Source organism: Osmia bicornis, chromosome 7 (genome assembly GCF_907164935.1).
Source record: "Osmia bicornis bicornis chromosome 7, iOsmBic2.1, whole genome shotgun sequence".
Classification (NCBI taxonomy): Eukaryota; Metazoa; Arthropoda; class Insecta; order Hymenoptera; family Megachilidae; genus Osmia; species Osmia bicornis.
In genome coordinates, this window is record NC_060222.1 from 4,001,547 (window position 1) to 4,018,274 (window position 16,728).

Below are 16,728 nucleotides of genomic sequence, written 5' to 3' on the forward strand. Positions count from 1 at the left end.
CACGGTTCAGAAAAGAAATTGTTTATCCGACTCGTCGACGAAAACGTGGAAAATTCCGGTAAAAATTTCGCTATTTGTCGAACGATTTCTGTTTGCCAGGAGCGAGGGACGCGTTTAGAAGTTGAAAGGGACACGCGGTGAAATACGAGCGGCTGTTTTGTCGAATCTTCCTCGATTCACAGACGGAATACGTAAGGCCACGGGGAAGACGTTAGTACAGGGCGTTCCTCATATCCTATTCCCTTTTCCCTCCCTTTGATCCCTTAAGCCGGGTAACGCAATAGCTTCGGCGACGGTCGCATACCCGAGGAAAATGACCGGGCCGTCTAAGATCAAACGAGCAGCGCATAGACGAATGTTGCAGTGTCAAATGTCAGGCAAAACGGATGCATTTTTCAAGCGGGACGTGCTCGAATTTTCCGGATGATTTCCCTAGCACCGTTTCGCGCCAAACACCGTCCCGTGGGTCGGAAAAGCGACGGATAGTAGCGGGCTGATCGATGATCCCGACTAATTTCAATTAGACCCGGGTTATTGTCGTTTTCTCCGGCGAGCCGTGAAGCAATTGCCTCGATAGGCGAACACGTACATTTGGAAAGTCGAAGCGTTGTCGATTCTTTTGATTTACTGCCCGCACCGAGATTGCCTCGCGAAAGTTTGCGTTCGATTCCCCCGCTAGTTTCGCGTTGCTCGTTGATTAATAGAGGCGAAACGACCGGTCAAAGAACCGGATGAAGTTGTAGCGTTGGGAGAAACAGAGATCGTTCGATCGTTCGATGGGTATAATTTATTCGCCGAATGGAAATCGAAGTAACGACGCGACCGCAATTAAAACGGCACCGAACGATCGAACGGTATCGAACAAACGACCGTTAAACGAGCATTCGAGTTCGATACAGACACGCGTTACGAGCGATTCGATGGAGAAGGGTTGCATAGAATTCCGCGGTTTGTACGTCTTTCGCGGTACTTGGTTCGCGATGCGATTCAATGCCGTTCACTCGATCACGCTCGAGTGGCGGCAACGACCCGAAGAATCGAGGTAAAATCGGACAAAAATTGGACGAAAAATAGAATTTTAATCGGCCGTGCACAAGAAAGCTCCCATTTCGTTTTGTGCCGGGGAAAAAGGCAGATATCGTTCGTTAACGTGCTTCGATAGAGCGACTGCATAATGGCCGTAATGGAAGGATGAATGATTTAAAATATTGCGCCGTTCTAATTCCTAACGAAGCAATTCGCTCGAACGCGGCCTCTTGATAAAAGCGCACTGATTTTTCCTCTCCTCTTTTCACCGACTTTATTTTCGAAGTAAACCGCGTCAAAAAATGTAGCTGCAATACGATTTTACCATTCGTCAAGAACGAAAAAGTAAATTAAACTTGATAAAAAGAGCATAGTCGGAACGCGAAATAAATTGGAGTATCGAATTTTGCATGGAATTTCGTTCAAAGCTGGGATCTTCGAAGAGAAAGATTCCGACGGGCCAGCATTCTACACAATCAGTAAGTTTCACCGCGTTGAACCCGAACAAGGAAGGAAATTCGAATAAAAAGTGTTGGAGAAACGTGAAAAGAAAGATTAGCGGGTAAAATGGCGATTTAAATACCAGACCGTTAAACGGGGTAATGTTCTTCTTGGGTAGAGAAAATGGCGTCAGAGTTGCAATCGTTTTTTCTAATAGAGGAAACTTGAATAGAGAAAAGATCGGGGTTGTTAATCTTCGCGGTCTGCGATCAGACGTTAATCGTTAGAAAGATTAGATTTAATTGAATACCAGGTGAAATCGCTTCGAACGGTCTATCGTAATGGTACATCTATTAATCGAATAGGACGAGTCGTCGAAGGATTAACGCGAAAGGAGTAATCCGGTTCGGCTTGATTTCACCTGCACGTCGAGATCTTGCGAGACACGGCACGCAGTTGGAAATCCAGCTTCCATCCCGTGGCTTATGCCGTGACAAATGGCAAGGTTCTCCAGAGAACGCCCGACGGGAATCCGAGATTCCTACCTGTGCCCATTGATCGAGATTTCTATTCGAATTCACGATACGCGAATATCTTAGGTTCGCCTCGGTTTTCTGGCAAATCGAGTTCGAAATTCTATGCATCCCGAAAAACGATACCTTCCAGCCTTCGAGGACAATCGTCATCCACAGCTGCGTACCAGAGAAATAAGCAACGTCTCGTTTCACCCGGAGCTCGTTTCCATACAAACTCATAAATTACCGCACCCCTGTCTCGTCGTTCATTGTAAGTAGCTGAAGAAAGGTTCGATCGAATTCCATAAAATCGACGCTCGCGTTCACGCCCCGTGATATTGCGTGGCTCCTCGAATCTCTGGATCGCAGTTGAGGTTCGTTGCACCCTCGCGTGGAAATCCGAGTGAGCGTTTAATTAATTCGGTAAAGTTTATCTTCCAATTAGTTTCACGTATCGAGCCGATACCCGATGAACGTTTCGCGTCTATCCGGCGACGTTTGATAAAACGTCACTTTTGTCTAGTTATTAGACTGCGACTTCGAGTACCTAAAGTGCACAGCAAAATTCAAGGAACGCTTAAATCCCGAGGGTGAAGTTTCTGCGTCTTCCCGTGATTCGACTAACACCTACTAACCCTATGAATTTCGCTGATACCGAGCGTCGTTTCCACTCTATGTCGTTTCCCTTGCGGCCATCGTACGCTGGAGTATCGCGATATTATCTTCAAGTGATCTTTTATTTCGTCTTGAAATTCAACGCTAGAAGAGAACAGCACGATTTCGCGAGATAACTTCAATTTTGTAAAGTGCACAATGCATCGGCGAAAGAAGCCGTGGAAGCGATGTATATTTTACAGGAGATCTCATTAATTATCCGTCTGCGCGTATAGGCGAATATTTTGATTAGCAAAGGATCACGCCTGATTGGATTCTTTAATTAATGTTACCTGTTGCACCGTAAAAAAAGGATAACGCGATAATTGCGAAAAGGAACGATGAGAGTAAGGGCGCAATATGGAAGATAAGGGATAGATCCCGAGTACCGATGGTATTCTATTTTTTACGAATTTCCGAGGAATAATTAACAAGTTTCGATGGAAGCAAGTTCGAAGGATACGTTCGTGCAGCTGATTATCGTTCGGGGTAATTGAAAATTTTAACTTAGCCACGTAATTAACTCGTCGTAGAGAGACGATAAGGAAACTTTGAAATTCAGATAAAACAAGTTTTGCGTTAGGGTTGAAAGGTTTCGAGCCGTTCTTCGCGGCGTTTGCTATTATTTAACGGCCAAGTTAACACGTATGCTGGAATGCTATTAAAACGTCAGAGTCGAATCGAACGGTGAAACGTGCTTCCAGAGAAGCCGCGCTCGAATTTATAACTGGCCGGAAGCATGAAATTCGACGGAATACTTTATCGCGTTTGAGCGGAGGAGATATAACGGAAGGTAGGGAAACGAACGGTAATAAGAATTCCGATTCTTGCTCGTTTCACTTCGAGTTCAGCGAGAGGATCCGTCTTGAAATTGTGGATGCTGGCAGATCGTTTTTTCGATAGCCCGATGTAATGGGCCGACGAAAAAAGGCGGCTGAAGGAAGACAGAGAAAGAGAGAAAAAAAAAGAAAAATGTATAGAGGCAGAAGATTCCGGCTGAATCTGGAACATCCGTTGGGGTCGGTGATAGAGAAAGAAGAAGAGAAAAAAATGTAATTTGCTCGAGACATTCGGAACTTATGAGACGACCGTGTCGCGAAAATATAGCTCGACCTGCTCGTAAAAAGACGTATCTCTTCCGTTCGGTGATTTTTATTGAACGAACGACAGAAGTGTAAAGTAATTTCATAGTTCGATTAATCAAAGGCCGATGTTCGATGAGACACGCGCGAATCATTAATCACTCTAGCATTATATTTAACTTGGAATCTTGAAACGTTTCGATCCGACACGATGGCGAGGGAATTCTTTCTTTCCTACAGTGCGAATTCTCGAGAAAATAAAGAAGGCGATTAAAGCCGCGATGGAAGGAACCGTCTTCGATCTTCGAACGTTTCCATCGATCGATTTGCATGCCTCGGACCAAGTAGTCCGATCGCAGTTTGGTCCGGCACGGCGCGTGGAGCATTGCCGAGGAAACGATGATTAATAACGCTAGAGGAGAACGATCTATTGTCCGAGTTCGCGATCCTCGACGCGATGCTCCTCTATTTTCGCGTATCACCGAAGCAATAAAACACGTCGTCCCTTTCATTGCCGCATGTACATCCGCGGTATTCTCCTATCCAGACGTCCGGAGCTGGACGCATCCTGTCGCAGAATCGCTATTCCGATCGCAGGCCGACCGGCCGATTAACCGACCGCCGAGCCTCCTCCGTCAAGGCGATAAAGTCAGCCAACAGGCGTGATTTATTCCTGATGCTGAACAGACCTACAGCCCCGCCATTGAATCCCAGGATCATTGAATTATCGAGGATTTCGGGGAACAGGATGTGCTTCTGCTAGATTATGATACGTATAAAGAGGAAATAAATTGGTCGATAGCAAATTGCTGATTAAATGAGCTGAAACGAAAATAAATCAGCAATCGTTGACCGCGATAATTCCGAGCCTCGCAGAGACGTTCGATCGGCAGTTCTAACGCATCGTCAATTTCCATTCGCATTTGCCGTCGGTTTTGAAATGTAAATTTGCCACGAGTAACAAGTGCGCGGCGGGTACCGCTCTGCGGCTCATAACGAGTCGAGGAGAAATTAGATCGGCGGAATAGAACGGGTAGCCAGACGGTCAGAAAAACGACCACGATTCGTTACGTTCTTCTTTCGCGCCCTGCTGTTTCCTTTTACAAAAGAAATTAGTCGAACAATTTCACAGCGGAGCTCCGTTTCGCGGTCGTAAAAATCGAGCGATGCATTCGAGGGTCGCTTTCGGTCGTCCGAGACGTAGACGTACCAGCGGATCGCATGATCTTAAGTGCGTTTCCTTGCATCGCAGCGATCGCCATCGCGAAACTCACGCGATCTAGCACGGTTTCGCCTTCGGGCAGAGATAACTATCGGAATCGCGAGCTGCACTGTGTCACGGACTGCACACCGACGGCGGACAGTCCGCTCGAACCGTGCACGACCCGATTTTCCCGCGTCTAAACTTTAAGTAGCCAATTGTACGCGGTAATGAAATTCAGCTGAGAAATGGGACAGCGCATTGCAATGCATAGACTCTGATTGTGTTTTCAGCTAGTTTCAGATATTATACAAGTGCTTGGTAATGTATTGTTGCGCCGAGGTATAGTTATACGGGACTCTGGTTAAAATATCACGGGAAATATAAATTCGAACCGCAATATTCGAATATATGTAGTTTCAACTCGATTCGTCGATAAGAGCGGTGAATAACTAACTGCCCGTTCGTTTACTTTAGTTAAATACATTGAATGCCATGGGGGACACCGCAAATTACACGTGTCTGAATAATTAAAACAAAACGGTAGAGAATACATTTATTTAAATAATATTACTATCGTACAACTAATGTAAAATAGCAAATAGAAAGCTGAAAATTTGCAATTTGAATATTAATAGAAAATGGCAAATACAAAAGTTGAAATTAATCATTCCTATTTTTAATAATTGGAGTTTCGGTAGGTCCCACAATAAATTCTCATTTTCCTAGTGGCATTCAACGTGTTAAACATAACTAAATGCAACATTGTTGTAGGTGTCGAGTTTGTAGCATAGCAAACGTTCAACAGTCGCTTGGTAATAGACAAAGACGAGGGGAGCGGTTTAATGGTATGCGAATATAGCTCCCAATGGGGCTTCCCGCAGGTGTCACCGTTACTTGTAAAGTCGTATCTGTTAATAACAATTTTACGAGGTCATAAAGCAGAATCCGTCGTGCAGATGAATTTCATTAGGCTGACGCGTGTGTACCTGGCCTCTCGTGTAAGCACTCCAACGGGTTGTTTCAATTTATCCCCCTTGCACCTTATTAAAACGAAACCTCTTTGCATAGCCCGTTCTCGAACCGAGCGATAATAGTTAACGTTATTCCAGAAATTTACTTATTTTGCGATTCACCGATGTGCTCAAAGGCGAATCGGCTACGGCTATAGGATTTAACTTGGCGAAACTGTTCGGAACGCGGCTTCCTTTTGCAACGTTTGGATTTCGGCTATCCTGGCACATACTTCGCCTCGGATGAAAATTAAATTACTTCCTTCGCTAGAATCTCTTCGTCGAGCTCTTGCGAGAACCGCCTGCCGTTTCACAGATTTATAATCAAACTGACCGGTTAATAAACGTGAAATCGGGGGAAAGAAAAGTTTAGATTCGATGAGTTACTTTCGTCGCGGAGAAATATGGGACACTAGAAGCGTTAATTGGAACGTTACTTTCATCCCGGGAAGAAAAACCGCGACAAAATAACGAGGAAGAGGACAAAACGTGTAATCTTATCGAGCTAGTTAGCTTCGAAATTTGAAACGAGAGACAACGCTACTCGACGGGGACAACATCGATCGCAGTTCCTTTAAAGTTAACGAACAAGGATAATCTTAAACGACATTTAAGATTCTCGCTTATTTATAACAAGACGCTTGAAACTTTCTTAACGTTGTAAACTGTTGGAGTTGATTAACCAGCACCTCGACGTCTGTTGATAGAATTTTGTAAATAATTTAGATGATTCGAGCGACGATATCCTATCCGTTGTAAACATGTCAACTTTCACCTAATTGGCAGACGTTCCGGAAGGATTTCTGTAACAAGCTTTCGCGAAAGAATCCCGACGGGAATGCAAGCTCCGGACGTAATATCGCTAATGACGCACACGCGTGTTTTCCTCCATGGAAAATAAAGGTACACCGGTTGGCTGGAAATTTTTCTCGCAAATATCGGTCGACCCGTCTGACCCGGCATCGATCCCGCGCCATAGGCTCGTTTTATTCGACGGTCTTCCATGGAATTCAAATGTTCCTTTATACCCGTGAAAAAGCAGCGACGTGATTAACGATTCGCGACAGAAATATGCACGTTCCGAGGGAACAATATGACGCGTGACCAGAGATCGTTTGTGAAAACTGCTTTTTCTTCTTTCACTCGACAGATCTATGAATCGAAAGATTCGATATTGACGGATCGCCGGATGCGAGAAGAGTTTTTCCCTGGTAATTCCAAGTTTTACGGTCCCGGTTCGTTCGCGAGAACTTCTTTTTACTCGCGATAGGTAACTGGCTCGATTCGAAAAAATGTGTCGAAGGATTTTCGTCAGCGTAACGGAAGTTACGCGGCAGCTCTCATTTCCCGTACACGTCGACGTACCGCAAGACGTTTCGACGTACAACCATTAAGGTGTTTCCGGTATCGTAGAATAGGTACATCCGGGAAGTCTCATGTCGGATTATCGTTCGCACGAATTCCATTCGCGTATCGCAACAAACAAGCTCGTTCACGCGACACCTGTACGTTTCCATTTATAGGGAAAAACGAGAACGAACCTGGCTTTCACGAAATTTTTCAATACTAGTGAGACTTGTCAAGAGAGGACAGATATTCCTGTTGGAAACCGCGAATGCAAATACTAATGGTGTTACATTTCTACCGAAATGAGAAAGCCCCTGTTTAAGATATACTCGTTTCATACTAATTAAATCGTTTGAATTTAATTCATTCAATCCTTTAAGTCGATTACACAGGCTTTTTCGAGGCTCGTTTAAGTAAGGTCCTCGAGTGTCTAGGGGTGGATCCGAGTACGCTGTAATTTTACGGAAAAGATTTGCATACAGAGCAACAATTTCTGTTCCCGGGCTCGATCGCGAGTTCTGACATTAAATTTTACTTAAACTTCGAAAGTAGGCTAATGCGTTTACATAGTAGCAGCTCAATAACAGAGTAAAAATAGGGGATAGTTAGTTCGTTCTTGACAAATTTCTGAAAGGAAATATAATAAACTTGTTTACGGATTTTATAACGTTTTATAAAAATACGACGCTCGACCGATAAATTAATAAAACATGCAAAATTCAATCGTGAAATTGACAAAGCGTTATTTTCTGTCGAGGATCACAGAAAGAGTCGCAAAGTTTTCTCGATTTCAAATAGCTTGACCGATATCTGTGATCGTAGTTATTGTGTTGCGGTTCTACGCGGACTTGGAAACAAATTCCTCGGTGTACGAGTCTGTTACGGGCAAAGGGAATTCTCCGGAGACGACCGATCGTTCTCGTACACAGGAAGACGAATATTCTTTTGAATGTCGGTCGGATGTAAAGGAAGGTAATGCGACGGTACTCCGGTGGTCGCAACGCTACGTGCTTACCGAAGAATGAAACGAACGATTGCGAAGAAATTGCTTCTTTCGTGAACTTGCGATCCTTTCAATTTCCTCGTCGCGTCGCTCCGCTGCTTCACTTTCTGGGTTAATTCGTGGATCCGGACCCACGTAATAGCGCGATTATTTATCTCCTAATCTTAATTCCCGACTTTGTTACACCGACCAGAGAAATGTTTATTAATGCAGAATGTCTGACGGTTTCGAAAGAAGAGTGCTTTTCATTGAAAATAATTTTTCGTTGGTCGTGTATCTTAGACTAGCTAGGTTTCGTGCCTTGCTAAAGATTAACCTAGATTTTTAAGTCGGTCAATATCTGTAGATTAATCGGTTTTATGAGTTCGTGATTATTCCATGCTTCGCTCTACTTTCGTCGATTCATCGGTTTATCGAGAATCTGTCTTGGACTGCTCGAAGTTTCGGGGCTGGATGGAAGAATTTGAATCGTAATTAAATTTCTTCGCACCTCGGTATTGCTAATGATTCTACCTAAATTACGTCGATTTATGTTATTTTTCGTGATAGCAGTAACGTCTTCGATCAGCCAGATTTTCTTTCTGCCAAAGAACTCGGTCGTTTAATTACGAAAGCATCGACTAAAGACGAATCGGACGAAAAGTTCTCCAATTCTAAAGTCGCGAAAACTGACTAGGGAGTTCATCAAGGAGGGATTAATGGTCCTTTCTGTATGGTTTGCTCGGCTCGTTCACTCGCTATCGATAAACTCTTGATTAATCGTTGCACCAGCAACGTGCTTTAAGCCTCGAGCTAGTCCTACGGATTAAACTTCCGCTATTCCATTCCGCTTTAAAGACACGCTTCCGATGCGTTCTGTCCATTTCCCTTATTTCCCTCGCTATCGTTTCGCGAGAAAACAACAGTGCACAAAAAGAAGAAGAGGGAGAAATAATTTTTGCTACACCGAGCAAAGGAGAGCTGTAATTTCCTTAGGAAATTAGAAAAATTACACTTTTTTGTATTAGGAGGATAAATGAGAAGAAAATTTAACTAGAAAACGCGTAAGCTGCCGAGGTAATATAGTTTAATGAAAATGTGGAGTCTAACAAGTATTTTTGTTACTTTATGTAGCTTGATAATAAGATTATACTGGTTTTAACAAAAAGCACCTTTGCACGAGGCGTATTCAACGCATTCATGACAATATAAATTTTGCATATTTTCATAAATTCATAAGTTCTATTACTGGTGGCAAATTTAAATAACCCGTAAGAAACGAAGGAAAGATGGTCGTCAAGGCGTACAATGGAATTACGTCTCTGCCATTTTTCTCGTTTATCCTACCCTCTAAAGACTTACAAAGGAACAATTAAATCTATTAGTACTTCTACGTACTTCTTTCTATGAGAAAAATTTATTCTGAGCATCCCGTCTTGAATGAAATTTCCAGTTGAAAGGCGATCGTAGAGAATGATAGATTATAAGAACGATTATTTAAATTGGCGATGTGACGTATCGGAAAATAGACTGGAAAATTTCTGGATAAACGCGCGGTGTAAAAGAAGACGTGAAGAAGAAGCTTGGTAACTATAGCGCGAACATGCTGTCAATGCACGGAAACCGCACAAAAACTATACGGATCACCGTTTGGGGGGGTGGACAAGAGATTAAGGTAATTCCACCTAACCGATGACGCTCGCTCCAAAGGTTTCAACAGATTAATCGGCAGATCGATCGACGCTTGTGACTTGTGCCGCGAAAAGAGAACAAATTCGGAGGTCGTTACGATTTTCCACGAAACTACAATTTCGTTTCCACGAGGCGCAAGCGACAATTCGTGATTATCTCTTCGCACGCGTTTCGACGAATGTTAATTAAAACTTCTAAAATTCATAGACACCTGTGCTGTTACGTTGTAACGATGTATACTTTGTATCATTTCGGCAAACGTTGAAAATAAATCACCAGTCAAAATGTTAAATGTCTCTGGCGATACCGGTTTAAAACTGGAATCAAATTTACACGAATGTTATATGTATTTTTCCGTAATAAATACTCTTTGCCATGCGTCAATGTTTATCAGTGTACTTTCTATATCAATACCGAGATTTTTGTACGAGATATGATTGCATTTTATCGCGGCTATGGAAAATAAAAATCTTCCATTTGAAAATAATTTTTAAAACCTGCTATAATTTCGAACACGTCACTGGATGAATTTTTATATCCTCGTTATTGTTCCTCGAACGTTGTTTCAGATGCACCGCAATTTCTTGATCAAACTGTTTGTCACTTGAATTAACAATGAAATTTGAAACTACAATTTCAACCTAGTTCGTTTTATGAACTCGTGTGTATCGATTTCTATGGAGCTCCGGCGATGCGGACATAAATTCTGATGCGGGCGTTATGTTCGTAATCGCCTTTTTGCACTACCATTGCATCTGCCCCGGTGCATTCAAAAGCGATCTCAAAAAGATTCTGATAATCGATCGGAACCGGCATTGTTTCTCTTTTTACACCTCGATCGGTGATACGATACTTTTTGAAAAGTAACAGCAAACCCGCCGTACAAAGTGCAGTTTCCCTGGAACCGAATAACGTTTCAACTCGCCTGTAATAAAGTGTAAACGTTCTGCTGAAAGTTGAAAGCTTTTCTCGCACGCTCGTAAAGCGGAAGGAAACGTCTCCGAACACCGGTCTCTGTTCGGATGTCGCTGAAATAAGCATTAACATACGAGTTTTGATGTTTCCAGTTAGCTCGTAACGTTGGAACAGAACTCGCGGTCGTCAGTCATTCGGTCGAAAATGGCCGGGTTTGCCTGTTTACCTACGAGTAAACTTGTTTCATTTACGTGGTTCAAATTGCGGAGTATGCGCGAAGGTAGCTGGCAAATAAGCAGTCGTAGGTTAACAGAGGAACACAGTGTATTCCGGTTAAACGGACGGTCTTTTAACCGTGTAGCCATTCAGAGAATACTTGGCAAACCAGTCTCCAGAATCGTATCTCTTCAATTCCATTATGATTACCAGCTAGGTGCAACGTTTCCAAAATAATTTCAGAAATTTATTTACTAAATCTTGCTGACGAGTAGCTGATTTTTCGCTCCATTTACATTTCTTCCCTCTGTCTGTCCGAACTCGAACAATAGTATAAATATACACCTGGTTCGTTGAAATTATTCATGACGGGATAAATGGAACATTAAACCGTGGCGAAAGACTGGGCTCTTTGCGAAAGGAGGGAAAAGGGGTGCACTTGTTTAACCTGAAATCGGCTTTATATCTTTACACTGTAATCCGGACCCTCGTTCCGTCGTTCTCCGCCATTCGTTATCACACCACACTTTCCATCCTCTCGTTTCGCATATTTTGCACACGCACAATTTAAACTCCGGTCGACGCGACGGTAGCGGGTATTCCGCCAGGCGAGGATACCCTGTACATCCTACCGACGAGCTGACTACACAAACTTTCGCGACGATGTTCGTATCAGTATGTAAATAAGCTCGCCCGGGCTATCACCATGAAACCGTATGACTCGAATCATTACCATGGACCACGTACTACCTTCCTACCCGTTCTATTTCCCAGTCCACCGCCGGCTGATGGGCGCTGCGCCCATTGTGAACTGTACACAGGGAATTTTAGCTGAAAATGAATTACATCGCGACCGCCTAGTTTATCGATTGGAAACAGAATTGAACGAGGCTGCCTTTCGAGGGACGAAACGTTGTCTGGAATATTTATCGATGCACTCAGTTATCGGCGTTAATTCATTAACGCGCATTATAAATAAATGTTCGTTTAACCGACCGGTTGGAAAATCAGGCGTTCGGGAAAAATTCCGACCGGTAATCGTACCGGGAACGTGTAAATAAATTTGACGAGAATTTACTGAAATAAAAGAACAGTAGCACGATGCAGAAACTGACAAATATTTTGTTATTGAAACGGACGGCAATATTTTGTTATTATTCCTTTGGTCGCGTTGCTGTTTTATCGGACGAACCATCGAACCAGCTGGCTGAAAAATCGATGGAGAGGAACATTCTCTATTAAAAATCTGTTTAGATACTGCGGGGACTGATCAAATTTGACGTCGTTCTTGCTGTTTCAACGCTCGATTGTTCGTCAAAGAGGAAAAAAGAAAGGGAAACCAAACGTGGAAGGATGAAAAAAAAAAAATTTTTTTTTTTTGGAGTAGGAAAAAATCGAGAACCAAACGAAAACTCGATATAAACCGAAGGTTGAACGTGCCTGACATAGGTGATAAATCGACGTTGAATTCCAATGGAAGCGCGCACCTGTGAATACTGTTCAGCCAGCTTTTTTCACATGGAAATGTAACGAGTCTTTGTAGATTTGTTGACTACGCGTGCGTGCGTTAGCGGGAACGCTTGTACAATTAATTTCGCGTTAACTCGATGAACGTGTACAACGCGTTAACGTTGGCGCTCCTCGAATCTACTTCAACGAGCTGTTGCATCAGCTATTCACTGCAATGAATTTTCTGTCTCGCGTGATTTTTTTCTCTCTCCTCCGCTATAGATTGAATTTTCACGATAAAACGATACGTAATTACGCTTTTAGATTAAAACAATGCACTCGTCAATCCGATGGCAGGCAATGAATCAATGATTAATCACGTGTTATATATAGCTCAAGCTAAATCTTTACAACGCGTTATCGAATATCGAAAAAGTGTCAGGGTACACAAAGGAATCGTTTATTCCCATCGTATCGTTTCGTTCAAAGGAATACATTAACCCTTTGCGGACAGACGGAGGGTTGTTCGCGACGTTACAATTTTACTACTTTAACCCGCCTGGTTTTCTGTCAATGTATGAAAATAAATTTCAAGTCCTGCTCAGAGGGTAAAATAAAGTTTTGTTATTTAAAGAATAACGATTCTTGTGCAGCACGGTGGACCCAGAGGGACGGTAAATCGAATGATAAATTATTCGAACCGTTAATCCTCTTCAACGGTTCGGTTCTGTTTTTCAAGAAAATCAGAACGATTCGTCTTGAATTCGAGGAAATCTCGCGGGACAAGGGAGATATTTGAAACTCGATGTATCGCAGAACACGCGAAGCATGTTCGGAATCTTTTGTCCGCAAGCTTTTGTGATCCATTTTTCCGTTCTCCTTTCTCTTGTCGAAAATACTCGAGAAAGGTGGGCCACTTATAGCGAAAGGTTGGAGTTGAATGAGGAAGGTCTAAGGGTCGCAGCCCCCTACTTAAACCTATATCGATTGCAGAGGATTTGAACATTGTCGTGGACGACAGAGACAAAGTCCGTAAGAAGGTCGTGTGTCACGGAACAAGAACCGCCTTATTTTTACGCCACGCCAGTCTATTCAATCTGCCGGCGATATACGTTTCGTGATTTTTACTCTCGTCGATGTTACATCGATCACTCGATACCGCGGATTAATGGCGAACGATCGGACGAACGGATACCGTTTCAATTACGTAATTGGAAGTTGTAATTAAACGCGAGTTACGTTCCGAGCACTTTTATGAGAACCGTCAGAAAGAAGAGCATCGTTTCATTCTGTTACTTTCTTTCTGTTACAGACAACTACGATGAACGTCTGAAATAACGACGTACCAGATTAATTATCACCATGAGAACGTTGCTGATTCTAGCGAGTATTTTCCTGGAAATACATCTTCATTTCACCGGTAAGTTTCGTCGTTGATTACCTCTGAAATCCGTTGATACGAATATCTTGGACCATTTTTCCTCGACGTTCCCTGGCTACGTTGAAGATGTAATTAAAGTGTTTGATGCATGAGTAAAAAAAGTTTCATTTCTAACGTAACTCGAGCGGAACTCTTTGAACGATTGAAATGGTAAAAAAACACATCGTATCACTATCGATCAAGTAGAGAAAGAATGTGTGCTTCGAGGACGGAAGCTCTTCCGTATTCGCTTTTCACGCAGTCGTTATCGTGCTGACACAGAAAACACTTAATTCACCGTGCTAGCTGATAGCTGGCAAGTAATATCCGGTTATCGTGTTCTGACCGTGGAAAGTTTCGGCTCGTTAACGTCCGCTGAAACTTTCCTAAGGGAAGAAAAGCATTCGTCAATTTGTCAATAAATTCACACCGTGGGTCAATTAAACGATAATCTCTCTGTTTCATTTAAAAAGTTCACACTTTCGAGGAAAATTAATGGAGATTAATATTGCAGCTACGCGGGCTTCTGGAAACGATTTCAATTTCAATTGTCGCGTTCCCTTTTCATCGAGTCCTTTCCATACCTTGTTATCGCTGCGATCAATTATTTATATTCTCCTTGCTAAGAAACTTGAAACCATTCAAACTTGCCTGACGGACGATGAATTTTTCAGCACTCGTAATTCTTTCGCTCTTTGCATAGCTCTTTGCTCGCGGAACACGGCCACGATTTTTGGCATAAGCTGCGCGGAAACTTGTATCAACGGTAGAAGAACCTTTCCAAGATTTAAGGCTCGTAAAATGTTACGGTTGCGCGATACCGTTGTGCGATGCAGTGATACGTTATCGTGGACGCGTTCGAAGCTGCCCCCGTAAACTCGATTTTCGAACGCGTACGTTCTTCGACACGGTATCACCAACTATAAATAACAAACAATCCATGAATAATTGTTCTTCATTCGTCATACTAAACAAACGCGTTATCTTTCGTTAAGTAGGTCAAATTCGCTTTATTTTTAAATCCAAAATTTTCTACAATTCAGAAAGCTTTTTAATCAAAAGTGAACTTATCGTTTGAAGATTTGCGCCATAAAGAAAGAAATTTTTTCCTTTTTTTTTCGAAAAGAAAAACTTGTCCCCGACTGTAAAGTAAAGCAGCGCGAAGAGCCCGTCTTCGAGCGGACAAAAACGTAGTCATTTCCTAATGCACTGTAAAAATCGATATCGACGTTGACTTGCAGGTTTTTCCGACGATTTCTTAGCCTCGAATAAAACGCGATGGTGGCGAAGGACGTTTATCGAGCATCGGGCGCATTGTCCGTTCATACGTGGCCACAAAATACGCGGCACCTCCCACACGTTTCCTACCTTGCCGTTATCGCTGTGTACCTCGTAAAAAGACGATAATGCCAAACTGAAAAGCGCTTCTACCAAGAGGTAGCCGGTAACGCGATCGAGCACACCTTGCCTCGAATGAAATAGCACTCATACGGAGAACTACCCTAGTGTTACACTCACCTATTAATGAAACTTTGCCAGCTTGTAGAGTTCGAGGAGTTGGACACGCCTATACCCCTTTTTGGGGGCAGACAGCTAATTGTTTAAAAGATATTAACAATTACAGTTAGTTACTCCTTACATTCTGAAGTGTGACAAACTCACACATACAACTCGCAATCTAGAGATCCACGGTTCAAATCCTTGGTTCCGAAAATTTTTTTTTTTTTTATGATAATTTTTATGTAATAGTTATTCAAAAAGAGACACATTATCATTAAAAGAAAAAAAAAATGTTGGGAACCAAGGATTTGAACCGTGGATCTCTAAATTCCGAGTTGTATGTGTGAGTTTGTCATACTTCAGAATGTAAGGAGTAACTAACTGTAATTGTTAATATCTTTTAAACAATTGGTGTTCAGCTCCTCGAGCTCTACAAGCTGGCAAAGTTTCATTAATAAGTGAGTGTAACACTTGGGTAGTTCCCCTTGTCATTCGGCTGTCGTCGATAGAGTCGTGAGCTTGGAAAATAGAATTTCGCTTTTGGAAACAATCGGCGCGTTTGATAAGCTTCTTTGTTATAAACTGTACTCGTCGCCGACAGCTATTCGAGCCTCCAGACTCCGTCAGGGTAATATTCGTCGACGGTTTGAATAACCGAACAGTCGGAACGGTTATTTGTCTGTTAAATTTGTACGTTTCATTGGCGAAGACGAGTTTTCTGGTAGCAGGGAAATAAACCGAAAATTTCGTCAGAGTCACGGAAGGGAGGGAGATTCTGTCTCGTTGTATACCGCTCTCGAAGTCCCTCTGCTTTTGATGGTTTAACGAAATTGGATTCCTAGTCACCAGTCAAAGGGTTAAATGGATACGGCGTTCTATTCGTTGATTAAAAAGCGCAGGTTTTAACGGTAAAGAGAACGCGATGGAGATCGATAAAAGACACGGGCGAAGCGGAGACGCGGCCGAGTGTATCGTTTCAATTAACGCCGCGTTTCTCACGTACAGTCGGAGAAAATTATGGAAGGAAACGCAGTGGGTGGCGGTAAAAACGCGATAAATCGCGGAAGGGCCGGTGAATCTGGGTCGAACTGTCGGAGGAAAGAAAGGAAGCCGTCCGGCAAGAAAGGCGCTCGTTCGGTAGGGTTGTCGTGCGATCTACGATCGCGTGCACCCTCGCCGTTTCCGCGTCCGCATGCGACTCGTAAGCTCGCCACGTGACGCGGAATCTCACCGAGCCAGGACGATTCGCGAGTTGAGGAAAACGGGTCAGGTTTA

At 43.0% G+C, this 16,728-nt stretch overlaps 1 protein-coding gene across 2 annotated transcripts in view; it reads left to right on the forward strand.

Moving 5' to 3' along the window:
• Nucleotides 1–16,728, forward strand: part of LOC114873554 (protein borderless-like) — a 37,540-nt gene that overhangs the window by 8,901 nt on the left and 11,911 nt on the right. For both annotated transcript variants that reach the window (XM_029181995.2, XM_029181986.2), the window contains exon 2: nt 13,846–13,953. In XM_029181995.2, coding sequence (XP_029037828.1) covers nt 13,896–13,953 — 58 coding nt within the window. In that variant the 5' untranslated portion in view covers nt 13,846–13,895. The remainder of the gene's footprint in view (nt 1–13,845; nt 13,954–16,728) is intronic.